The 27340-nt window shown below is 39.5% G+C and overlaps 2 protein-coding genes across 3 annotated transcripts; both read left to right on the top strand.

Annotated features, from left to right (window-relative positions):
- The first annotated feature begins 597 nt into the window (after positions 1 to 597).
- Positions 598 to 13727, top strand: LOC117677036 (interleukin-36 receptor antagonist protein-like). 2 transcript variants are annotated; one of them, XM_034436907.1, is made up of 5 exons: positions 607 to 671; positions 2707 to 2872; positions 6926 to 7099; positions 9338 to 9471; positions 13276 to 13727. In XM_034436907.1, the coding sequence occupies exons 2-5, from the start codon at positions 2788 to 2790 to the stop codon at positions 13528 to 13530; spliced, it is 648 nt and encodes a 215-aa protein (XP_034292798.1). In that variant the 5' UTR covers positions 607 to 671; positions 2707 to 2787; the 3' UTR covers positions 13531 to 13727. The 2 variants fall into 2 exon arrangements, with proteins under 2 accessions (XP_034292799.1, XP_034292798.1); XM_034436908.1 differs by lacking the exon at positions 2707 to 2872 and having other exon boundaries at positions 598 to 671.
- A 10969-nt stretch (positions 13728 to 24696) lies between these two features.
- Positions 24697 to 26485, top strand: LOC117676972 (interleukin-1 receptor antagonist protein-like). The gene is made up of 2 exons (XM_087875863.1): positions 24697 to 24876; positions 26270 to 26485. The coding sequence occupies exons 1-2, from the start codon at positions 24697 to 24699 to the stop codon at positions 26483 to 26485; spliced, it is 396 nt and encodes a 131-aa protein (XP_087731989.1).
- The last annotated feature ends 855 nt before the right edge of the window (positions 26486 to 27340 follow it).

Genomic DNA, 27340 nt, shown 5'->3' with positions numbered 1-27340 from the left:
AATAAGATATATTATACCCTTGAATACCTTTGTCACGATAAAGGGCCTGACTGATATTTTTCTATCTTGGAGAACAAGAAAATGGAGAAATCCTTCAATTTTATAATTTGTCTCTCCCAAATGAGCTAATTCTTTTCATACAATAATCTTAAAGCAAACTTGCTACCAGCCAAGTGAGATTACGAGCAGAGATGGTCTCCAAGAAAGGTGGCTGACCCGTTTTCTTTCTCAAAACACTTTTGTCATGCACAGAGAGATATAAAACAGACTTAGCTATCTATGTCAGAAAACACACAATTTGTGAAATCTGACCATTGTAAAACCTGTTTCTCCACAATTAGGAATCCACATAGTTTAAACGCATACACACACACAAACACTTGAAATGCTTCTAATGAGAATTCATCTCCAAAATAATAAGGGGGAAATACAACTAAGCATTCTTTAATGCTTTCAGATGAGGAAATTCTTGCAAAACAAACGTTTTGCATTGTCTAAATCATTCCTTAAAGAAGAAAAAGCTTAACACCAAACCGTTTATGGAACCATTTCCCATTCACTTAGAAGACACACCCACCAGTGTCATTGAGTGGCTATAAATGGTGTAAAATCTCAGAGGTGGACACACAGAAGGATTCTTCAGCCAAAGAAAAATTGTTAGACCAGGACAGGTACAATCTTCTTAATTATATTTTTGGACATTTTTTCCATGTCTGTTTCCAGGGCTAAGAAATTCCATAGTGCTAAATTCTTTCTTGGTCAATTTTGCCATCTATTATTGTGGTCATCTGAGGACCGGATTAGAATATGAATTAATTTTCTGGAGTTTTTAATAACTCGGTTCCTATGACTTTTGCGAGTTGCTATTCTCTTTTTTAAAAATCATCACTCTGCTGCTTGATTTTAATCAGTTTGGTCTTGAGGTGCTATTGCTGAATTTGCTATTAAACCTTTTTGTGTGTAGGTTTCTCTGTCTCTCTGTGTCCTTTGCAGAGAAAACTAATCAATTTATTAAGCAGATTTGATAAAACCTGTTGCCATGATATGCTACAGGCTATTTGTTATTTCATTCTGTAAATAAATTTCACTTTTCCAACTTTTCATTAGAAAATAGAATCTTGAATGGGTGATGGCAAGATTTGGAGGAAATGGACTAAACCCTTTTTGCAATATAAATTCTTACACTCTCCCAAATAATAATAAATTTGTACACTCTCCCAAAGTCACCAGCCTAAGGTAGGACTTGAACTCACAGTCTCACAGTTTCTAGCCTGGTACCTTCAGCACCAGACCAAACTGGCTTTGGAAATGATATGGAAATTTTTATACAGCTCCCAAATGGTAGAAGAAGGAGAAGGAGGAGGAAGGAGAAGGGAAAGGAGAAAGAAGGAAGAAGGAGGAGGAGGAAGAGGAGGAGGAGGAAAAGAAGACCTTGATTGCATCTAGACTTGAAAGAGTTAAATATTTTCTCTCCCTCTGAACAAAATAAGAATGCAATCTCAGATGCTTTATCTTTTCAAGAATTGAGTAATGCATCTTTGCTCTACTTTTTACCATTTGCTTTCTTAGCTAGTTTCTGGTCTTCAATTCCTTTTTAGAACAAGCCTATCTTGATATAGGGTGTTCTGATTTTTGTTCAAATTATAAAAACTGTGCATCTTTCTATGTTGCTGAACTTTATCTTACTTTGAAGCAGGAAAAATCCAGAAGCAACATTAAAAGCTGTGGAAGAGATTTATCATGTTTAAATAACTAAATTCCAAAATTTCTTCCTGCCCCCCCTTCCTTTGGTTGGTGATTCCACCCCACCAACCCATGATACTGACTCAATCATTCTGCATTGTTGCTTCACCTAACAGTGGCTCTTGAATCCACCTTCAAAGTCTTCCCTATTGAAGAACATAAGAGAGATACTGGTATAGGTAATTTCAGTGTGTGAGAAGTAGGGAATATAGCATCCAAATTCTTCCCATCAAACCTCCCTAACAAATGAATCAAATAGATTAATCAAACCAAATAAGGTTCTTTGAGAGAAATACATTTGTTAAACAATACATTTGTTTTGGAAAGGAGCTGCATTAGGAAGAAACATGAGATGAGATGGGGATGAATCTGTGGAGATTATAGAGTAATCTACAATAAACTAGATAATAGAAGATTTAGAAGTACTATAATATGAACGATAAGGATAGAAAAAAATATGAGTTTAAGAGATTCAGGAAGAGTAAAGTTGATGTGAAAGAAGCCAAGGATTTTCATGACACTGAGCAGCAGAGATTATATGGGAAGTGGGAAAAAATTCATGATAGACAAATGTAAAAAAAAAAAAAATTAGTGTCCAGAAACACCAACAGATCTCTTTCCAGCAGAAGAAATATTTCCATTTGGTGTCCTAAAGGTGCTTTTTTCAAGAGACAACTGGCCTTTAGAGTCCAGAGTTTTTCCTTGAAGATGTTTCCCTTCTCATCCAAGAAGCTCCAGAACAGAAGCTTCTTGGATGAGAAGCGATATGTCTTCAAAGAAAAACGAAGAAAATCCAGTTGCCTTTTGAAAAAACCTTTGGGATAACCATGTCCCGGATGATTGAAAATCCCCATAGACATTTCCATTTGGTGAGTGTTCAGAATGTGCTGAGTGGTATCTCTATTCTCTGTCTCTCTGGAATCACACTTTAGGATGCCAACTCCCTTTAACACATTCTCTTAGGACAGGAGTATCAAGGGTGGAAAAATTCTCCAAGAACCCAAAGCAACAACCAACCTGGAGTAACTGGGACAAATAGTAGAAATGGAGATCCAGAAGAATAAATGCCATAAGAAGAGCTGGGATGAGGAAATGAAGGAATTATTCCAACAGTTGAGACAACAGCAGGGTGAAAATTACTTAATATTTTTCTGTTTGTTTTTTTTTTGAAAGATATTCCCAATTTAATAATGTAAAATATATTTATCATAAAATACATATGGAATTATGATCCATAAACTAAAAACTAAAAGAGAATGAATTTATGAATCTAAAATCTATATGTCACCATAGGATTAAGAGAGTTGATGTACTGATGTTGAGCTTTAACAAATTAGAGTGATCATACAATTTTTTCCCCTGATAGTCTCAGAATTGAATATATCAGATGTAATAATAGGATCGCGTTGGTGGATGATCTCTGGAGGGCTCGGGACAGGGGTTGCTCCTCTGTCCTAGTCCTATTAGACCTCTCAGCGGCTTTTGATACCATCGACCATGGTATCATGCTGCAGCGGTTGAGGGGGTTAGGAATAGGGGGCACCGTTCTGCGGTGGTTCTCCTCCTTCCTCTCCGACCGCTCGCAGTTTGTGTTGGCAGGGGGACAGAGGTCGACCTCGAGGCATCTCGCATGGGGAGTGCCGCAAGGGTCGGTCCTCTCACCTCTCCTGTTCAACATTTATGTGAAGCCGCTGGGTGAGATCATCCGTGGTTTTGGGGTGAAGTGTCATCTGTACGCTGACGATACTCAGCTGTACATCTCCACCCCAGACCACCCCAACGATGCCCTTGATGTGATGTCCTGCTGCCTGGAGGCCGTGCGGGCATGGATGGGGAGGAACAGGCTCAGACTCAACCCCTCCAAGACCGAGTGGCTGTGGCTTCCGGCGCCCCGATATAGTCAGCAGGTGCCATCGCTGACTATTGGGGGTGAATCTTTGCCCCCCACAGAGAGGGCTCGCAATCTGGGTGTCCTCCTGGACGCACGGCTGTCTTTAGAAGAGCACATGACGGCCGTGGCCAGGGGGGCCTTTTATCAGGTTCGCCTGATTCGCCAGTTGTAGCCCTTTCTGGATCGGGACGCCTTGCGCACGGTCACTCACGCCCTTGTCACCTCCCGGTTGGACTATTGTAATGCTCTCTACATGGGGCTCCCCTTGAAGAGCACTCGGAGGCTCCAACTGGTCCAGAATGCGGCCGCGCGGGTGGTTATGGGTGCAACTTGTTGTGCCCACGTGACACCCCTCCTGCGCGAGCTGCACTGGCTCCCAGTGGTCTTCCAGGTGCGATTCAAGGTGTTGGTTACCACCTTTAAAGCGCTCCATGGCATAGGACCCGGGTACCTTCGAGACCGACTTCTGCCACCAATAGCCTCCCACCGACCAGTCCGCTCCCACAGAGAGGGTCTCCTCAGGGTGCCATCGGCCAAGTTATGTCGGCTGGCGACACCCAGGGGGAGGGCCTTCTCTGTGGGAGCCCCAACCCTGTGGAATGAACTGCCCCCGGAAATACGTAAGATCTCCGACCTCCGGGTGTTTCGCTGCGCTCTGAAGACCCTGTTGTTCCGCCAGGCCGGGCTATTAACATAACGTTTTAAATTGGGGTATTTTAAATTTCTGGGATTTTAAATTGGAGCCTAATTATTTAATGATTTTAAATTTTAATTGTTGTTTTGTTCCTGTGTTTTTAAATAGGCTGTACACCGCCCTGAGTCCTTCGGGAGAAGGGCGGTATAGAAATAAAATTATTATTATTATTATTATTATTATTATTAAAGATGGAACAGACATTTTTTTCTTCTGATCAATCATGTCTCATTCTCAGAGACTGACTGGATAAGTCTCTGAAGTTTTATTGGCAAGTTTTTTTCAGAAATGGTTTACCATTGCCTTCTTCTTAGAGCTGAGAGAGTGTGGTTGGCTCAAGATCACCCAGCTGGCTTTGTGCCTAAGGCAGGACTAGAATTTACAGTTTCCCAGTTTCCAGACTGATGTCTTAGTTGATAGCACAAACTTTAAAAAATCCCCAGTAAATCAGTGGTAAATATGCACCTAGCTGAACTTGGCTGATCTGGAAATACTAAGTAGGATTAGACCCAATTAGTATTTGGATGGTGTTAAGGATATTCTCTGCTCTGCCCATAACATCGGGAACCACCAGGAAACAGTAGTGCTGTTAGCTAGACTGGTAAATCCAAAGCCAGCTTGGTCTAGTGCTGAAGGCACTAGGCTAGAAACTATGAGACTGTATGTTCTAGTCCCACCTTAGGCTGGTGACTTTGGACCAGTCACTCTCTCAGCCCACCTCACCTCACAGGGTTGTTATTGTTGAAATAGAAAGAAAAAAAAGAATTAGGAATGTCTATTTGTGTATGTGTGCGTGTGTGTCTATAAAAATATGAGATCAATCAATCAATTGAAATTTCAGCAGTTGCAGATTTTGAGAAATATTAAAAAGGCAGAATTAAATATTTCCCCTGGAAAAGAAATAAAAGTCCTAAGGGCAACAGAAACTCAGAGCTCCAGCTCCCTGTCCCCAGCAGTTATTTGGTGCCCATTAAGAAAGACTGGTCCAGCCTATCTACAAGACAAAAGACCTCTAGCTCCAGGGTGATGGGGTTAAGATATGACCCTCCAGGACATAATAGGATTAACCCATCTAGCAGCAAAGCTCACCACATGGCACAATCTCCTAAACACATTGCATCAGCCAAGCAACCAAACCTGGGAACTCTGTGTAGCCCCATGGGAGTCTGACAGCAGCCAATAGAATACATGTTCTTGCACAGGAACAAGAAGCTCAAGTTCAAAGCCCAAGGAAATACATACACTCCCCACTCAACTCCATGTGGTCAAGGACCATCAATGTGGTTCTGCTTCATCATTAAACCATCTTTCCAATCAGCCTTCATGTTTCCAGTGTCTTCCTCCCGGCTTGGAACTGAACCAGATGGATATGTCTTCCAACAATTCCATACCGTTGCTAAGAAAACTACAAGAATATGCCCTTAAATCACCAGGAATCAAGCTTGACTCACCAAGGTTTTATTTGTATGCATTTTATTAAGTAAAACAGTTGCTTTTACCCTATAGGACAGGCAATGAGAGAAGTGACCTCCTACTGTGGCTGCTAGAAAAACCAGTTTTGCAAGCTGGGTCAATTTAATTGAAACAAAACAAATTCAATAGCAGTAGAGCTCAGGAACAGTTTGGCCTTGCCAAGTTCCCTACCAAGGGCAGGCCAGGAAATTGTGGGAAGCAAGAAGCAGAAGAAAGAAGCAGAAGAAGAGGATGAAAGTGTGTGTGTAAGAGAGAGGGAGGGAGGGAGGGAGGGAGGGGGAGAGAGAGAGAGAGAGAGATCCAAAGCAAATGGACCCCAAATAAGAGTCAACTTTAACAGCAAAGTTGGGGACAGTTTCAACTTTCAGGATCAGATTTAGAATTAGAAATCTTTCAGGTGCCACATCAATACCAATGGTGGACATAGCTCTTCCACTCCCATTTTTCATCTAAACTATACAATCTATACTATACTTTTTATTTATTTGCATCCCACTTTATTATTTTTACAAATAACTCAAGGTGGCAAACATATTCAACATATTTTCCTCCTCCTATTATCTGCATAACAACATCCTGTAAGAGGAGATGAGTTTTGGGTTGGCCCAAAATCACCCAGCCAACTTTCATGCCTAAGGCAGGACTAGAACTCATGGTCTCTAGTTTCTAGGCTGGTGCCTTAACCACTATCCAAGTGTTAGCAAGAAGTAAAAATAAATATTGCAATATCACTACCCGATTAAGTTATGTCATATACACATGAGTTCTATATTATATGGTGTGGAATCCAGTATTCCTTTGGCTCTTGATCTTCTCTTGAAAGGAAGGTGGGTTTTTTTGTCCCGAAATAAGAAGAAATCTTACGTAGAATCTTACGTGTCATAATGCACACATAAATATGACAAACAGATTATTCATCATGTCAAACAGTGATGTCCAGGGCCTATTGACCTTTTCCTTGCATCATTGAGCTGCATCCTCCAAATTAAATGGGGCAGTTGAGAAATGATACATCTGCTGAACAGAATGCTGAACCAAACTATGGTAACTGACCATACTTTTCCTTTGCTTGCACGGTTTAAGCAGAATGAATCTGTGTAAACTTATGTGTATCTTTTCCACAGCATATTCTCCAGATCTGAAAATGTCACATCTGAAACCCTCTAAACCATCTTATGTGCTTGAGCCTCAAAGATTAAGGGAACCCCGCTTGTTCCGAATTTGGGATATTAGCCAGAAATTCCTCTTTATGGTTAACAGCATGCTGATAGCAAACCCCCTGGATTTCAATTCACCAGGTACAAAACCTTGATAGATAGATTTATATTATCTTCTCCCAGTATGATTGATGGAATATTTATGGGCTTTTTGTTAGTTCTCAAGATTTGCTGGGAGACAGCGCAAAACAACTATTGTGAGGAGGAGGAGGAGGAAGAGGAGGAGGATTTATTTTGATCCCTTAGCAAGAGGGATCAACTCTGACAATGAGAACAATCAACCAATGGAACAGCTTGCCTTCAGAAGTTATGGGAGCTTCATCATTGGAGGCTTTCAAGAAGAGACTGGACTGCCATTTGTCAGAAATGGTGTAGGGTCTCCTGATTGGGCAGTGGGTTGGACTAGATGACCTACAAACTCCCTTCCAATTCTGTTAATCTAATCTAAGAGCTAGCAAGTTGTTTACAGTTAGATAAACCAAGTCTGGATTCTCCTGCCCTCTGTTGCTTCTTTTTGCTGATAATCAGAAGGGAAGGAATAAAGCCATGGCTTTAAAATTAAATTGTAGAAAGAATTCTACCGAACATTATGCATCTTAAATGTTCTCTAATTGCTCATTTATGAACTCTTTACTATTAATTTAACATGCATGTACACTGGTCTATTTCAACAGACCCTACCTACCCTTATTTGTAATTAAGATAAGGTCTAAAACATTCTCTTTCTCTTTCTTTCCCTCTCCCTCTCATTGGAAAATATAATTTTCATCTCTCCCACCAGCACTCATCTCCTTATCATGTCTCCTCTGCTTCTGAGAGTTTTGTCCCGTTCTCCTCTCAATAGCGTATCACTACTCAGTCCAATTCAGAACCTTCAGCCAACATTTCCTCCTTCCTAAAAATCTTCTAATGCTGTCATAGCTTTGGTTGCCAGCCATTACACCTCCAATAAAGGAAAATATTTGTAACTCAGGGTTGAAATGTGGGGTCCCTGGTGTTCTCTGAGCTTGGCTATTCTCCTGCAGATGTTTTATTACCCAAACTTGGTAGTGTTATCAGTGCTCACTACACCTCCACCTTGCCTTCTAAAAGCCTCACCTTCTTTCCATGAGTCCCTTTTTAAAGACTGTACCTGTGCCAGCTCAGCAGCATTCTTGTCCTTCTCCTATGAGGAAATCTTCCAGTGGAAATGAATATTGCTCCTGGTTTCAGTTTCTGCTTCTCATTTAATGTCTGTTTGGGTTTCTGGGAAGCTACATGATGGGATAGTAACAAGCATGGCAAGGCATCATTGATCAGAGGATACATTTTAAAATTGTGGATAATGGAAGTGTCAAGGGTTAGGATCTTTTGTGTAGGTACTGCTGTACCATCTTATTACAGGTTGTCCTTAACTTATGACCGCAATGGAGCAAAAAAATTCTGTTGCTAAGTGAGACCTATGTCAAGTGAATTTTGCCCCTTTTTATGATCTTTCTTACCACAGTTTTTAATTGAACCACTTATTCAGTCAGTAACCCAGTTCTTAAGTGAATCTTGCTACCCCATTGACTTTGCTTGTCGGGTCACAAAAGGTGATCACATGACCCTGGAACACTGCAACCATCATAAATATGAGTCAGTTACCAAGGCTCTGAATTTTCATCATGTGACCAGAGGATGCTGCAATGGTCATGTGAAAACAGAAATCACTTTTTTCAGTGCCATTGTAACTTTGAACTGTCACTAAATTAATTGTTGTAAGTCAAGGACTACCCATACTGAGAATGAAACTAGCTATATGCTCAATTCATCTACCACCTGCAATTCTAAAGAGGTCTCAGATATGTTCCTATTGGATGCTAAAGAGTTTACAGGTAGTCCTTGATTTATAACAGTCTATTTAGTGACCAAAGTTATATTGACACTGAAAAAAGAGATTTATGATGTTTTTCACACTTCCCCATGGCCATATGATCATAATTCAGACATTTGGCAACTGGCTCATATTTATGACAGTTTCAGTGTCCTGGGGCCTTTTGCGACTTTCTGACAAGCAAAGTCAATGGGGCATACAGATTCACCTAACAACTGTGTTACTAATTTAATAACAGCAATGATTCACTTAACAACTGTGGCACAGAGGGGTCGTAAAATGGGGGAAAACTCACTTAACAAATATATCACTTAGCCACAGAAACTTTGGGGTCAATTATGGTTGTAAGCTGAGTACTATATTATTGTTCTATAATTAGTCAGTGGATTTTTCATCCAATTTTCTGAACCAGCAGAAGAAGTATGTGACTTTAATCTTGGCTTTTGTCTACCATTCTTCACCAGAAGTCTGGATGGCTGTGCTCCCCAATAATGCCTTAGATCCAAGAAAGCAACCCATCTTTATGGGCCTCAACGATGGATTGCATACTCTGTCTTGCACATTGTCTAGCGAGGGTCAACCTCAAATACACTTAGTGGTGAGTTGTAATCCTAACTTGGCATTTTCTCTTCTATACAATGGCAGTATTTATGCAACACACACAACTTGCATATTATATTAACTTGTTTTTAAGGTTTTCCAAATATAATGAGCCATGCACCTAGCAATAGCACTTAGACTTATATACCGTTTCATAGAGCTTTACAGCCCTCTTTAAGCAGTGTACAAAGTCAGCATATTGCCTCCAACAATCTAGGTCCTCATTTTACTGACCTTGGAAGGATAGAAGGCTGAGTCAACCTTGAGTCAATGAGAATTGAACTGCTGGCAGTTGACAGAATTAGTCTGAAATATTGCATTCTACTCACTGAGCCACCACAGCTCTTATCAATTGTGCTGCGCTCACTTGGCATATTAAGTCCTCCCCCTCCCAAACACAATAACAAAATCTAACCTTAAACCAACAAAATCTAATTTCCTCTAAAACTTGCATAAAAACAACCGCTAGAGTCTTCACCTAAATGAAGTTGCTAAGTGGAAATGCTGAATTCCAAGACATGGAGAAGATTGCAACCCTGAGAGATTCTTAGGAACATTTTTCTCCCCTTTCACAACATTGATTGCTACATTTTGAAATTGGATAAACGTTTGCTCTTCTAAAGCTTGCCAGGTGTGGAGAAAGCTTTTCTTTGTTTTTAATTTTTGAAAAAATATGCTTATAGAATGGTTCATTGAGGTTTGAGGGCTACTGTGAAGTCTTAAATGTGGATTTGGCTTTCTTTAAATTAAAAAGACCCAGAAGAAGCAGAGAGCATAAACTCTTGTGATGCATTATGGCTGGTCTCCTGAGCAAAGTGGGAGATATCTGATTACATGGTAACCACATTATGTTCTTTATATTGTCCTTCCATGCTTTCAATTTGTTTTGTTTTTAACAGAATCCACTTACAGCATTAAGCAGTCCAACATTGAAACACAAAACCTGGTTTAAGGGCTACTAGGTCGCTAATTACACGTTCCTTATGTTTGAAAGTGAAATTTCAATTACTACTGTGGCGATATTTGTTATGAACAATTCCTGAATCCATCTGCTTCTCATTTTGAGAGATTGCAATTGTTAGTTCTCCCAAAGGTGCTATTTTTCAAAATGCAACTAGTCTATTTTTCTTTGGCGATGTTTCCCTTCTCATTTAATCTCCATTGGTGAAGAACTGGTTTCTGAAAGGCCATTCACCAGCTAACTTATTTTGTTCTCGAAGTCAAAAATCTGTGATAATCTTGGGTAGATGCTTTCTAGTAGTATTTTCAGATGATGCTTGCTCTGGTTCTTTATTTTAGTTCCTTCCTCTTTGCCTGATTCTTTGTGACAAGATAGGCTACGCACAATCTGTAAACCACATGGTTCCCCCTTGCTGTGAGGCTGGATCTAGCCACCCTTCTAATTATTCATAAGCTTTAGTTTAGCTTCTCACTAGAACATCATGAGAAAGGCGGGGATAGATGAATCAAAAGTTGGAGTTAAGATTGTCTGGAGAAATATCAACAATCTCAGATATGCAGATGATACCACTCTAATGGTTTCGGGGTGGAGTACCATCAGTACGCTGATGACACCCAGCTGTACATCTCTACCCCGGATCACCCCAACGATGCCCTTGAAGTGATGTCCCGGTGCCTGGAGGCCGTACGGATCTGGATGGGGAGGAACAGGCTCAGGCTCAACCCATCCAAGACCGAGTGGCTGTGGTTTCCGACGTCCTGATATAGTCAGTTGACGCCATCACTGACTATTGGGGGCGAATCATTGGCCCCCACGGAGAGGGCTCGCAACTTGGGCGTCCTCCTGGATTCACGGCTGTCTTTAGAAGAGCACTTGATGGCCGTGACCGGGAGGATTTTTTATCAGGTCCGCCTGATTCGCCAGTTGCGTCCCTTTCTGGATCGGGACTCGTTACGCACGGTCACTCATGCCCTCGTCACCTCCCGCCTGGACTATTGTAATGCTCTCTACATGGGGCTCCCCTTGAGGAGCACCCAGAGGCTCCAACTGGCGCAGAGTGCGGCCGCGCGGGTGGTAATGGGAGCGACATGGCGCTCCCATGTAACACCTCTCCTGCGCGAGCTGCACTGGCTCCCGGTGGTCTTCCGGGTGCACTTCAAGGTTTTGGTTACCACCTTTAAAGCGCTCCATGGCTTAGGGCCTGGTTATTTACGGGACCGCCTACTGCCACCAATAGCCTCCCACCGGCCAGTACGCTCTCATAGAGAGGGACTCCTCCGGGTGCCGTCAGCCAAACAGTGTCGACTGGCGGCCCCTAGGGGGAGAGCCTTCTCTGTGGGGGCACCTACCATCTGGAATGAGCTCCCCCCGGAGATACGGAGGATCCCGGATCTGTGCTCCTTCCGCCGTGCTGTGAAGACCTTTTTATTCCATCAAGCGGGCTTGGCCTAATCTCTTCCCTTTTTAAATATGTAAATTTTAATCTGTTTTTAAATTATCGGGGTATTTTAATTTGTCTGGGCCAAATAATTTAATCTGATTTTATCGGGTTTTTAAATTTTGTGTATTTATGTATTTTATTGTTGGCTGTTCACTGCCCTGAGTCCTTCGGGAGTAGGGCAGTATACAAATCAAATAAACTAAACTAAACTAAACTAAACTAAACTAATGGCAGAAAGTGAAGAGGAACTAAAGAGCCTCTTGATGCGGGTGAAGAAGGAGAGTGTAAAAGGTGGCTTGAAACTCCGCATTAAGAAAACTAAGATCATGGCATCTGTCCCTCTCAATTCCTGACAAATAGATGGGGAAGAAATGGAGATAGTGACAGATTTTATTTTCCTGGGCTCCAAGATCACTGCAGATGGGGACTGCAGCCAAGAAATTAAAAGACGCTTGCTCCTGGGGAGGAAAGCTATGGGAAATCTAGATAGCTTACTAAAAAGCAGAGACATCACCCTGACAACAAAAGTCAAGGTTATGGTTTTCCCAGTTGCAATGTATGGCTGTGAAAGCTGGACCATAAGAAAGATTGAGCACCAAAGAATTGAGGCCTTTGAACTATGGTGCTGGAGAAGACTCCTGCGAGTCCCTTGGACTGCAAGGTGATCCAACTGGTCAGTCCTAGAGGAGATCAACCCTGACTGCTCTTTAGAGGGCCAGATCCTGAAGATGAAACTCAAATACTTTGGCCACCTAATGAGAAGGAAGGACTCAATGGAGAAGAGCCTAATGCTGGGAAAGATTGAGGGCAAAAGAAGAACGGGACAACAGAGAATGAGGTGGCTGGATGGAGTCACTGAAGCAGTAGGCGTGAGCTTAAATGGACTCCAGAGGATAGTAGAGGACAGGAAGGCCTGGAGGAATGTTGTCCATGGGGTCGCGATGGGTCGGACACGACTTCGCAACTAACAACAACAACAAAAGAACATGGTAGGAAATGAGAAAGAAAACACTATGCTGAATCTGTCAGCTTTGCTTGGACTTTTATCATCCCAAGAGGAACGAGGAGGAAGTTGGACACATTGAGAGGCAAAGGACTTGCTTTCAGGCTTTTGTCCCCAGGACCTCAAACCCTGCAGTCAATTGCAGCCAATCTATTGTTGCAATATTACTTCTGAGGGGTCCTTGCTGCTCTCTGAGCTGGATTGTTTTCTTGCAGATGTTTCATTACCCAAACTAGGTAACATCTTGCACTGATGATGTTACCTAGTTTGAGCCATGAAACATCTGCAAGAAAACAATCCAGCTCAGAGAGCAGCAAGAACCCTTAATTTCAACCCTGAGCTACAAATATTCTCCTGTATAAATATTGTTTTTAACACTTTTTTCATGTTTTCTTAGGAGAGAAACCTTATGGAGCTATACAATCAAAACCAGAAGTTTTTGGACTTCAGTTTTTACAGCAAGATGGATGGCAGCTCAGAAACCTGCTCTTTTGAATCTGCCCAGTTCCCTGGTTGGTTCATAAGTACTTCTTCTGAACCCAATAAACCTATCAATCTCGGTCAAAAAGGAGGAACAGACATTACCCTTTTTTATTTTGAAACAAGTGAGAGGAAGGAAAAAGCGGAACTTGTCATCACTAGAATTATTTAAGGGGAATGCCTATTTCAGGTTTTATGGGAAATGTAAGTTTGTTAGTAAGTAAAAGTTTCAGTTTTATACAGTTGAGGCTGTTTTTAGCAGATTGAGCAATTTTTTTTGGAATTTCTCAGGTCATAAGACACTTAAGCAATGCCCGCTTTTTCATTTATCATCATTATTCTTTGCTAAACAATAAAAATAGAATAATATCCTGTGGTTATGTTTATTATTTGTTAAGAAACCCCCTTGGACCCCAACAATAGACCTTTTTGTATGTGTATGTGTGTGTGTGTATGAAAGTAAGAACGAATGGAAGAAGAAAGGAAAGAGGAAGTTGCAATAATGGCATATACAGGTAGTCCTCAATTTACAACCACAATTGAATCCAACATTTCTGTTGCTAAGGGAAACATTTGTTAAGTGAATTTTGCCCAATTTTATGATCTTTCTTGCCAAACTTGTTAAGTGAATCACTGCAGTTGTTAAATTAGTGTCACAGTTATTAAGTGAATCTGACTTCCTTGTCGACTTTCCTTGTTAGAAGGTTGCAAAAGGTGATCACATGACCCCCATTGCAACCATCAGAAATATGAACAAACTGTCAAGTATTCAAATTTTGATCACATGACCACAGGGATGCCACAATGGTTGTAAGTGTGAAAAATTGTCACTTTTTTCAGTGCCATTGTAACTTTCAATGGTCACTTAATGAACTGCTGTAAATTGACGACTATCTTTATACATTTTCTCCCTATTTTTCCACTTTGTATTTTCTCAAACATTTTAAAGTTTCAGTCCTCAAAAAAATAAATCCAAGGTGAATCGCTCCAAATCCATTCTGTCTACCTTTCCTTCTTTGCTCCTTAGTAGACATTCTGGATTTTGAAGTCCTGAGCTAAAAGGAATTCCTCTAGAGAAAACGAACACCTCCAGGGTCTTATGTTCAGAAGGAAAAAAAACCCTGTGATTGTATTTTGCCTCAACCGAGAGGTGAATAGTTGAGTGTGTTTTTGCATTTAAATGAATGCTGAGTTTTGGAAAAACAGCTTTGGCAGAGTCAGCAGTTATTTCCCCCCTAAATTTTGGCCACATAATAGGTTGGGCAATATCTCCAGCAGCTTTTTGGTCATATTGAAAGCATTGGTGGGCAGGATAGGAGAAGAAAAAAAGCAGTTGATTTTTCATTGAACCAACCAATGATATATTTGCTTGAAAACATGAGGCCCAATCAATTCTAATCAAAACACAAGTATTAGTCATATTATATTTGGGCATGTAAATCACATCCACTGGTTATAAAATGTAACACCAGGCCCAGAGGACATCACAGAAAAAGAGGTATCCATCAAGGCTCACAAAGTGTCCACATTTGCACAGGTATTCATTTCTCATTTCTCTGCTTGGAACTTTGGGTGCTGTATCCTCTGCTTCATGGGCTAAAGAAGATGTAAGGGAGGAGATTTGGGATTTGGCCATTTCCCCAGATCTCTTCCTAGTCAATTAGGGAAAATACTTGAGCTATTTCCTTCTAGTTTCTTTTAGGAACATCAAAGCATTACTGTGACAATATATCAGTAATGAGGAAATACCTTTTGCCATCTGAATGGCTTGGTAATGAGAGAAGATGCTAAATGTCACTAGTGAGGGTACAGTCTTCTACAGGTATGTTTACCTGAGATTTCTGTTGGCAACATTGATTCAGGCACCTTGTTTCATGAACTTTTTAAAAAGCCAACTCAAAAAATCCAGTATTTAGTCTGGTTCTATTCTGGTTAGTTTGAAGAGTTTGATTGCAAGCTCGCTCTCATTCTCTCTCCCTCCCTCCTTAATTCTGCAATTTCATTATCCTATGTATTAAAAATAATTTAAAAAACAAACAAGCTAAGGGACATTTTTTGGAGAAGGCAGTAAAATTCCATTACTGTTTTATTTATTATAGTTCTAGTTCTGATTGGTTTAATGAATTTATTGCAAATCATCTCTCTTTCACTACCTATCTATATCTGTCTGTCTATCTATCTATCTATCTATCTATCTATCTATCTATCTATCTATCTATCTATCTATCATCTATCATCTATCTATCATCTATCTACTCTCTCTCTCTCGGATGCTATGCATTAAAAATAATTAACAACAATTTAAAGCTTTACAGCCTTTGCAAAACACTCAACTAACTCTTGCTGAGGATTCTAGAAAAATCTGAAAATTTGGGAAAAGTCATAGAAATGGCAGGAAAAGCTGAAAAGAAGATATGGGATGAAGAAATGAGAGATTTATTCAAAACATTTAAGCCAAAACCAGGTAAAAAAGCACTTCTTTTTTGTCCTTCAATGCTCTGGAGATGTTTCCAAAGCATGCCTATATTCCAAATAACTTAGACAATGTAGAAATAAAATTTGTTTTTCCTATTCTTTACAAATGAAAAATATGCATGCAATCATATTTGATATATGATTGCATATCATATCAATCAATATTCTACTAGTTAACTAGTTACTGGTTAAGTATAACCAACTAATGTTTAATTTTGGATCAGATTTTAAACAACTGCCTGCTTATATATTATTACAAGTTTCTGCTTTCTCATTTAATTTTTGTAAGAAAGTAGTTTGAGACACTACATTTCCTTAGGAAAGTGGGTACAAACTCAGTTCTGGATAATGTAAATGAAGCGGGCTCTGATAGATGACCACTGGATAACTTTCTATTCATTCTATTCTAAAAAGCAATGCATCCGGTTGGAAAAAGTACAAACTCAGCCAAAATCCTTTTGGTACCTCTAGGAGGCCTCTAAGTTGTCAGAAGAAAGGAACATTCTAATGACATACAGCTTAAAGGTTGGTTAGGTCAAGGGAATCCATATGAGTTAAAAGTTGTCTATCATCAGAAGATAATTTGAATCTATGCTCCAGTAATTTACAGAAGAATTATGATTGTTTGGCAAGAATAATATGAAACTTTAGTAATTAGGAAATGTCAATTAAATATAACAAATGTATATGACCATATAAACTGCTGAGTTAACAGAATCCTTTGTTTGAAAATGTATAAAACTGGGATCTCAGGATCATAAAGTTGTTCAGATTTTTTGGTACGCATACCTCTCTGAACCTATTGCGCAATAAACTGGCTCTGGCTGACCTAGGAATGTTATTTGGTCTCACCATTCCACAACATTTATGGCACCCCAGATGGGACTAAGGAACAAAGAACTTTTGTTCTGCCAGACAGCCTGCCCCAGCGGGAACTGACGCCTCCCCAAGGAAAATCCACTGGCCGGCCATTAGGACTCCTTTGAAGTCCACGGAATCTTTCGGTGAGGAAGCTGCCGTAAACCCGCTGGCGAAACAGGCTAGTCAAGAATCCTTAAAGGTTAGCCAGACACAGAGACTCAACATAAATTAAAAAAAAAAGAAAGAAAAAGAAAGAAAGAAAAAAAGAAAGAAAGAAAGAAAGAAAGAAAGAGAAAAAGAAATAGGAGGAAAACAGGTAAGTATAAGTCAGGGAGTTCAAGTCTCTCTGTTCAGAAGTACCCACCAATTTAGTGGTGGAAGAGGGGGCCTGATGACCCCCATAGGAGACAAGGCGTCATCCTAAAGTCTCTGGAATTAAGTATTTAAGTATTGGAATTAAGGAACTAAGTATTGTGTGTGATCTTATGTGTGGTAAGAGAAAAGAACTAATTGCAGTGTTATAAATTGACATTCTTAAAAAGCCAGAGAACTCTGAAAGAACTAAGAATAAAGAAGACATTGTTTACTGTTCTTCTCACCCGGGGTTTAGCAGGCAGTAAAAAGGTAAAGCCTGCCTAAATGGGAAGACTCAGATAATTTGACTTGATCAATTTGATGTGATTTCTGTTAAAAAAATTCCTGGATGTGCATCTATAATGATAGTGTGTAAAATTGAATGGGATTGAATTGATTGTGATATGTTTGGCTGGCCAGCAAAGTAAGTAAACTTGTGCTTGAAGCTGTGGGAAATGTTTGATGATATGTGTGCATGTGTATGTATATAATCATTCCAAAACTGCAGGGAAGATGAAATCCTCTAATAATAGTGGCTTGTGAAAAAGCTCACTGAAATAATTGTAATGATTGGTTTGCATGAAGTGGGATTTTTGTATGTGAAATTGGTTTATACAAGAAGTCTGATTGCAGTACAAATGTGAATGTGTGTGTGTGAGGTGTCCCGAAGCTCATAAGGAATGATAAAGTGAAGTGATCTTGAGCCCTGTGAATGCCTGTGTGTTGATAATGTGGGAAATTAGAGAGAAATGCAGAGGGTTGTGTTGTTGAAAGGATGCTGAGAGGCGAAAGGAGATGAGAATTCTATGTAGTTTAAACATTTTTTCCCTCTCCCCCCACTTCCTTTGGAGGAGAGAAGCAGGAAAAGGGTGGGTTGCTGGGCTTTTCAGCATCTCCCTCTCTGCTGAATGAGCATGAGAAAGGAGGGGGAAGTGGGTGATCGCCTTATTTTCAGTCTCTTTAATTTGCATATGAAAGCTTTTTCTGCTCTGAATACAATTTTGATTTTATTTTTTCTGGAAATTTTTGAGGTTTAAAACGCTTAATTCAATCTATATAAAAGAAATGATTTTGAAAGACTTTTTTGAATCTGACTTGCATTTTACTAAAGGCAGAGAATTGAAGCTAAAGTTTGATCCAAATATATTTCAGATTTGTTTGCTTGTTTGTTTGTTTGTTAGCAGCATAAATTGTTGTTCCTTTCGAAGAAGGAGCTAATTTGTTTATAGAGGGATATACAAAGTAGAAGGGAGAGAGGAAGTTTTAGTGGGAGCCAGAAAGTTGCCTTTAAGTTGGTCTACACAGACTTGTGCTGACAGTGGTAGGAGAATTGAATGTTTTATAAGAAGAAGGAGTTAGAGAAAGTAGAATTGATGGAAGGGAGAAGGTATGTGATTTGTTTTTGGAAGGTTATAGATGTTGTATAAGAGGAAGTGGTGTTTTTAGTTGACAGAGATCAGATTAAGTGAACAAAGCATTTGAATACACTTAATTAGTGAAGGGAGTGTTGGAAGATATGAGAAGCTCAATATTAAAAGAGCAGGGAAATTCCCCTAAAGAAAATAAGCAGAAACTCAGGCAGAGTTTCAGCCCCCACCTTTACCAATGGGCCATTAAGAAGCTGAGACGGCCACCTTATTTTCCACAACAAAGGAAGAAAGAATAAGTAATCTCCCAGCCGGGAGTTTTGAATTCAGGAAGGGAAAGCTCTGCCTTTCAACAATCCTTAAAGGAAAAGGCTTCTTTTTTCCTTCCAACAGGAGTAGATAAAAATCACTCCTGATAGAATAGAAGGAGTGGTGTCTCAGCCTCTATCTATAAACAAGCAAGAATTAAGATAATTCTATGCAAAATTAATTGAATCTGGACCCTGGAGTTTGAAATGGGAGGGACATGAAAGAGGAAGCCTTGAAAATTTGAAACAAGCTTTAACCAAGGCTCCTGTATTAAGTTTACCAAATTTGGAAAAGCCATTCAATCTCTTTGTAAACACAGAAAATTGAATTGCACAAGGGGTGTTGGCTCAGAAAGTAGGAAATTGACCTTTGGGGGAGCCCTTATTGTAAGCACCCCGCATCAAGTCAGAACCATCCTTCAGCGAAAAAGCAGGGCGGTGGTTAACTGATTCCAGAATTCTAAACATAAATGAAACAATTTTAATGCAGCAGACAGACTTGATTTTAACTACAGATCACAATTTGAATCAAACACAGTTCTTAGCCAACACCAGATCAATGGATCAGTTTGGATTAGAACATTATGGTGCTGAAGTAATTGATTTACATACAAAAATAAGACCCGATTTGGAGGAACACCCCCTAGAGACAGAAGAAGCAATTTGTGACACACTAAAGAGATCCTGGAAACAAGGTGTTTGCCTCGAAATTGGTCTGCTCAAATCTTTGAATTGTATTAATTAAATTAAGCTCTATGGATAGGGAGCCTGGATAGCTCAGTAGACAAATGCATTGTAATTTAACTCCAGCTGTCTGTAATTAATAAATTTGAATCTCACCAGGCTCAAGGTTGACTCAGCCTTCCATCCTTTCTAAGGTAGGTAAATTGAGGACCCAGTTTGTGGGGGCAATAAGCTGACTTTGTAAAATATACAACAGTATGAAGGCTATTGCTTAACGCATTGTAACCCTGAGTCTCCGGAGATCATTTGGGTGAAATATGGGTGGAGTCATTGGGGAATTCAAGCTATTGGAGATGAACTTTTAAAAAGCTATGGTTGTATTGGGATATATCCTTTAGTAACATCAATTATAAACAAATGTTTGATTTGTAAAAAGGTGAATGAACAAGCTGTCAGGAAACAACAGATGGGTGGGAGACCACCAGCTTTAAGTCCATTTCAATGTATTCATGTGGATTTTACAGAATTACCAAAAGTGGGGAGAGTAAAATATTTATTGGTCATAGTGGACCACCTCACAGGGTGGGTTGAAGCTTTTCTCTGCAGTAATGATACAGCAACAGTGGTGTCAAGAGTTTTACCCAACCTAGAAAGATTACCATCATATGAACTGTTGTTTGGAGTAGTTTTCACTACAGGAAGCATATGCATTGATTCCCTGGAAACCAGAGACTAAGTATTGAAACAATATGTGTATAAACTGTCCAGATATTTTAAAGTTTTTAGGAAACAAGGATTATTAGCCCAAACACCACCTTTGAAGTTTCCAGTCCATAAATTCCACCACAATGATTGGATGTTGATCCAGAGCTGGAAGGAAGTTAAACCCCAAGTGAAAGGGCCTGTGCCAGCCCCAAAGGAGTGGAAGGTGGAATCTCACCAAGGAGATCCATTGAAGTTGACGATCCAAAGAACCCAAGGAACTGGTGGGCAGCAACCAGTGGGAATAGCGTTCTTCATCATCTGGACTATTTTTGTATTTTTTTCTTTCTTAGGATTGAGTGGTTGCCTATGCTGTTTCCCAACTGAAGAGGACTACAACTGATCAGATTCCTTTGCGCACTCTCCCAGATGTATTGGTTTTGTAATTGTGCTTTTAAGACCTTAGAAGGAAGATCCTGGATCCACTGGATGAGATTGAAGCCTGCAGACCAGAGTGATCCGGTCACATACCAGGTAACAAAACCTGACAGGCCATTGGTGCGGAAGTTCAAGAAGAATACACCCTGCTGAATCCTACCGGCAACGGACTCTCAACGCACGGTGGTGATCGTCAGCCTTGCTGAACCATCCCGGAAGCTGGGTCCCAGCGCACGGCTGAAGCTTGGAACGGAGGAAGACAACATTCCATGACTGTAGTTTGTAATGTAAAATCCATTAACTGTAATAGAATCCAGTGTGCACTACTTAAAGACACTCATGCTAGAGGAAGATTGGGTGTGGGGACTCTGGGCAACAGCTACTTTAGCCCTTTTGTTGGTATTGTTTTAATACGATTTAATACCCCAAGTTATGCATATCCCTAACCCTCTTCTTGACATGGTGAATTTGTAAACTATGGGTCTTGCACTCTTAAGGCCTTGTGGGTGTTCAAGAAATTCCCCTTGTCCCTGTAGAAGGAATTAAAGATGTCAAGAATCCCAGGGGAACTAACAGCATCAGGACACTGAATGGGGACACTTTGGGTCAAGTCCACTCCCGCCAACAACGTAGTATCAGAAGGTGGAGGGAAGCCTTAGACCTAAACCAACTCCTAGACCTGGGATCAAGAGTTTAACAATCCCGGTAGAGGGGGGAATAGAAAAGGAGAACGGGCCCCCTACAACAATTGAAAAGAGGAGATTGCATATCAGGGATACTGGAATTGGGTCGAAACCTTGTTAAATCATAGGGTCACCTTCCCTGTGTGTAAAGAGACATCAGAAACCTGGTAGGCCTATAGGATCCCTGATAAAAGAACAATGTCCATCAGTAGTGTACCTTGGTCCTAGAATGAACCTTAGGGATGTAAAACTAACCAAAGATCTTTTTCCTTCTGCACACCACTCACTTTCTCCTCACCACCAACTGCCATCATCACAAGATGGGGAGGGTGGAAGAGGTCCTGGAAGGTATCCAAGGAAAGGTGCACTAGTCTGTTCTAGCCCTCTCGCTTCACTATCTGGCTCTCCATTAGGTCCAACACAGGTTTATGTGTCTTCTTTCCCCCTGGAATACTACCTCCCGGTATCTTTTTGAAGGACCAATCCTCAGAGATAAACAAAAGGACCCTTCACTAGAAGTCCCATTGCAACCACTGGCAGGAATGTTTGTGGCAGGGACTTTGGGGGTCTGGACTAATGAAAACTACCGTAGGATCCATGCTTTCTCCATGAACATAGGAGGTATGTGTGTATTTCTGGGAGAAGACTGTTGTTTCTATATGAATAAATCAGGGATGGTCAGAGAAATTGCCAAGGAATTGCAGGATAGGGCATCCAAGATAAGTCAGAGGTTATAAACAACTGACATGTGGTTTTCTTGGTTGCCTGGATCCGGGTGGATTAATATGGCTGTGGCAGGCCTAGCTTTTATTCCTTGTGCAATCCCTATGCTGAAACAGCTATCAATAAGAGCAGTAAAGGAGATACAAATTGAAAAGGAACTAGCTTTGGCAGAACATTTTCTTAATCAACTTGGTCCTTATCCTGTGGAAGAACATAAAGGTTCTGAGGCAGACCCATATGAGGAAATGGAACCTGTAGAAAGAGGGAGAGAATCTCCCCAAGAATCAAGAGAGTAAAAACAATCAAGAACTACCTATCCTTTACTTTTATTAATTATATTTTGTTAGACCCTATATATGGTAGATTTGTTTATTGGAACCTTGTATACTCAGAAGTTAAACTTATATGAGAATAGTGAAAGTTTCTGCCTTGAAAAACTTTCAGAGGGGGGAATAATGTAAATGAAGCGGGCTCTGATAGATGACCACTGGATAACTTTCTATTCACTCTATTCTAAAAAGCAATGCATCCGGTTGGAGAAAGTACAAATTCAGCCAAAATCCTTTTGGTACCTCTAGGAGGCCTCTAAGTTGTCAGAAGAAAGGAACATTCTAATGACATACAGCTTAAAGGTTGGTTAGGTCAAGGGGATGCACATGAGTTAAAAGTTGTCTATCATCAGAAGATAATTTGAATCTATGCTCCAGTAATTTACAGAAGAATTATGATTGTTTGGCAAGAATAATATGAAACTTTAGTAATTAGGAAATGTCAATTAAATATAACAAATGTATATGACCATATAAACTGCTGAGTTAACAGAATCCTTTGTTTGAAAATGTATAAAACTGGGGTCTCAGGATCATAAAGTTGTTCAGATTTTTTGGTACGCATACCTCTCTGAACCTATTGCGCAATAAACTGGCTCTGGCTGACCTAGGAATGTTATTTGGTCTCACCATTCCACAACATGGACACAGTCTAGCTAAGACTGCCTTCTTGTACACATTTAACTATATCTCCTGTTGCTTTCAGGCAGAGGAGTATTAAAGGTATAAATGCCCAGGTAGTAGGTGATGGATCTCTGGCATTCTGATTGTAAAATGATGGTTGGCATCTTTCTTGATGTTTACTTATTTTCTTTTTAATGTTCTTTTTATTGTTGTGTTATTGTATCAGCTGCCAAAAGTTGTAACAGATTGGAACGGCCTAAATCAACTAACTAACTAACTAACTAACTAACTAACTAACTAACTAACTTGTTGGCAAGGGAGGGTCGAGCAAAGAGAAGGAAGGAATGGCAAAGACAGAATTAATTTAAACATGACTAAAGTTTATCTTTGTCCAGTCAACCACGCTTGGTTAAAATGAAGTTAAGTTTCTTTTGCAGTAAAGCAAATTGCAGTAAAATTGCTTTACTTTTGTAGTAAAGCAAATTGTGGATTTTTACCATAAAATAGTATTTAGCTGTGACTAGTACATTCTTGTTCTGAATATTTATTTGTTATTCAAATGGCATCCCATCTTTCAGTCCATAGGAATGAAAAATAGAAATAGAAATAATAAAACATTGAAAACTTCCAATACGGGCAGTCCTTGACTTACAACAGATCGTTTAGTGACCATTGAAAATTACAACTGCACTGAAAAATGTAATTTATGACAAATTTTCAGAGTTAGGACTTTTGTAGCATCCCCACGATCATATGATCAAAATTCAGATGATTGGCAATTGACTCATGTTTATGATGGTTGCAATGTCCTGGGGCCACGTAATCCTCTTTTGCCATCTTCTGCTGAGCAAACTCAATGGGAAAGCCAGATTTCACTTAACAACAGTTTGACTAATTTAACAACTACAGTGATTCACTTAACAACTGTAGCAAGAAAGGTCATAAAATGGGCCAAACTCATTTAACATTTTACTTAGCAACAGAAATTTTGGGCTCAATTGTGGTCGTAAGTCAAGGACTACCAGTACAAGTAAGATCAGAATTATTGTTGTGGAATAATTAGACCAACACAACTTTTCTAGGTTAGTCAGAGACAGTGTATTGTGCAATAGGTTCAAAGTTTGTACATGAAACTTTGAACAAAGACAGAACTTAGTTACAATGGTTTTATACCCTTCTAAGACAAAGGATTCTGTTAACTCAGCAGTTTTATCATTGCAGACATTCGTTACATCAAATGACATTTTTCTAATTATATTATCTTTGCCAAACAGTCATAATTCTTCTTGTAAATCACTGAAGCATAGATTCAAATTATCTCTTGTTGATATTTCATGTGGTCATTCTTGGTCTCTTTAACCTTCAAACTGTATATCACCAAATGTCTCTATCTCTGACAACTGAGGGGCCCCTCTTGTAGAATGTTTCTACTTCAAAGGAATTTCTCATTATCTTTGTACTGCTTCAACTGGATATAATTGCTTCTCTCAAACAAGCACATTTTCTTTCTTACAATACTATGAATAAAGAGAGCCCTTCAGTGATCATCCAGCTGGACCCGCATTACCTACATTATTATAATCAGTATAAAAATCAGTCCTAAGAACAATTAAAAATGCAGTGGAAGAGATAAAATTTAGCCACATGGAAAAAGTTTCTTCACCAAGAAGCCTCTCTTCCACATGTTGTATCAGATATCCTTCTGCGGTAGTTACACCTTTTAAGCTTAAGCTTACACTGTAGCTTTAATCATTTATTTGCCCAAATATGGGGTTTTTTGCTTACATTATATGAATGCAGAATTTTTTTCCTCAGAACCTAAACCCGGTGAATTTTATTCTGTTGGCGAATCAAGTCCACGTTTGTTCAGATTGTGGGATATCAGCCAGAAGATTTTCAGCCTGATGGGTGACAATAAGTTAGTAGCAAGTCCAAATGATTCAAATTCAAAAGGTAAAAAAAAAGAGCCCTTTTAAAAACAAAAACAAAACTGAAACAGTTCTATCCTTCTTTGGCCAAAATGATTAATGAAACATCTCTGATGTCCAGAATTGACAATGGAGATGTCAGAAATAACTGCCTACTGGTAACCAGTTTGGTAAAGCTGCCCTGAATTCTTGGTTCAAAGATTTACTGTGGAACGTTTCATACTCTAAATCTGGGTCCCCAGCATTCTACATGTGTTCCTCTGTGTGCCTTTAGATACTTAGATTCTTTAGATGTTTGAATTCAGAAAATTAAATAACTAGATAAATCCACAGGGGATAGATTGGTACTGGAAAGTAATCTTTCCATTCTGTGTTCTAATTGTTAGAAGTAGAAATATACACTACATTAAATTTTTGGTATTGAAATGCTGCCATGGAAAGAACCATAGTATTTCTCAGAGTTCCAAATTTCTGTCAGATTCAGATGTTCCTACAAGAAATCAGAAGGAGTCTGGTGGCACCTTTTCCAATTAATACATCTTATAAAAAAGCATAAGCTTTCATGAACTGTAGCTCAGGTGCATAAAGTAGCTAAACTGATGTACCTCTGTTCATTTCTGCATCTATAAAGTGAACCATTGACTTCTAAAACTGCTATGCCTTTTAGTAAAATTGTTCGTTAGGAAGGTACAAGTAAACTGATTCTTTGTTACCACTGATTAATACAGATCTCTCACAATATCTAGAGTGAGAGATGTGCCTATAAAGGCCTTATCTCAAGTTGAGGACTTGTAGTTCTTCTATTTTTTCTTGTTTTGGTATTCTTATTCTTAACCTGGCTTCTCATCCAAAACATCCCAACTAATAGAAAAAAAACCCCATGCCATTTTCTCTTGTCCTCTTATTCTGTTTCTTCCCGTGATCCTTTTCCAGAGCAGTTGATTGCTGTGCTTCCTAATAATGCTCTAGATCAGTGGGTCTCAACCTTCCTAATGCCGCGACCCTTTAATACAGTTCCTCATGTTGTGGTGACTCCCAACCATAAAATTATTCCTAAAAAGGGGCTGCTCCTAAGCCTACCATTCTGCCTTTGTTCTGACTTGCTGCAGGGAGTTTCAAAATATCCTGTCTTGAATGGATTTCTGCCTGCAGTATTTGCTTTGCTTATGGATAGAGCTATCTATATACTTGTCTTCCTCTTTCAATAAGCTCTTTATCTCTTAAGTGCTGGCATCTGCTGTGGACTATTAAAAAAAACCTTGAGGGCTGCTTCCTGCTTCTAAAAACATGTTTCTCCATTTTTCCTTTAGGGAAATATAATATTTTACCTTTTTTAATATTTCTCAAAATATTTCATTTTGGGGGGGGAGGCGCTTCCCACACAGCCATGACTTCTTTCTAATGACGCTGTCTATTAAAGCCTTCCTGTTTTTAGAGTGGAGACATTATGTATCTATACAAGCAAAATGAGAAGTTTTTGAACTTCAGTTTTTACAGCAAGACTGATGGCAGCCGAGATACTTGCTCTTTTGAATCTGCACAGTTCCCTGGATGGTTCCTAAGTACTTCTTCTGAAGCACATCAACCTATTGGTTTGAGTCAAAAAGGAGGTCCTGAAAACATCCTGTTTCATTTTCAAAGAATATACTGAGTGCAGAAGTTTTATTTTCAAAGAGAGATAGAGAAGTTTGTTTTGCTCTATTTTATATGTGATAGAAATATTTTTTGGCTTTTGGGTTTTTTAAAAAAAATAGATTGTGGTTGTGTTAAAGAAGCAGAAGGTGGGAGCAGAAGTAGAGATAGATAACAATTTGCCTGATCCAAAAAATCTGTTGTACTTGGTGATCTTTTGAAGAAAATACCATAAGGGTTGAACCAAAAATCCTCAGGCCAGCCATGACACTTGTTATGTAAACATGGTAGAGATATCTTCACCTCACAAGACTTAGAAAAGGATGGCTAAAATATTATTGACTTGAAAACATGAGGGAACAGACATAGTGTTTAAAGCTTGGGGTCAACATTTTTATAGGAGTTGATCTAGTGTCTGTAAAGGAATCCTTCCTGAGGCTGTGGCTAAGGGAGAACAAAGATTTGAAACTTGATACTCAATGCTTTGTACAGCTCTGCACTATATAGACCTGCAAAAATGGGTTTCTTGATGGGGATGGAAAAACACCCATCAAGAGAGAAAGTAATAATGAACTAATAAAACCACTATAAAAACAAAAATGTTGGAAGTCAATGTCTGGTTTTCTGTGAATTTTATTTAGATTTTTTTAAAAAAGGGAATGCACACTCACCTAATCCTATCTCTTGGAGGCAGATAAAAGTGAAAGGACTTGCTTTCTTCCAAAAACTTTTCCTTCTTTATTAAACAAATTTATCTAGTTGCCCAACTCACACAGAGACTCTGGGCATGTTACAAAATTTAAAAAACCCACCATTATAATAAAACCCCATAACCCCCAACCACCATGGCACAATCAAATCAGCCACTTGATCT

This window comes from Pantherophis guttatus, chromosome 9 (assembly GCF_059756535.1).
Source record: "Pantherophis guttatus breed Tessera chromosome 9, ASM5975653v1, whole genome shotgun sequence".
In the NCBI taxonomy this organism is placed as follows: domain Eukaryota; kingdom Metazoa; phylum Chordata; class Lepidosauria; order Squamata; family Colubridae; genus Pantherophis; species Pantherophis guttatus.
This window is presented reverse-complemented; position numbering and strand designations above follow the sequence as displayed.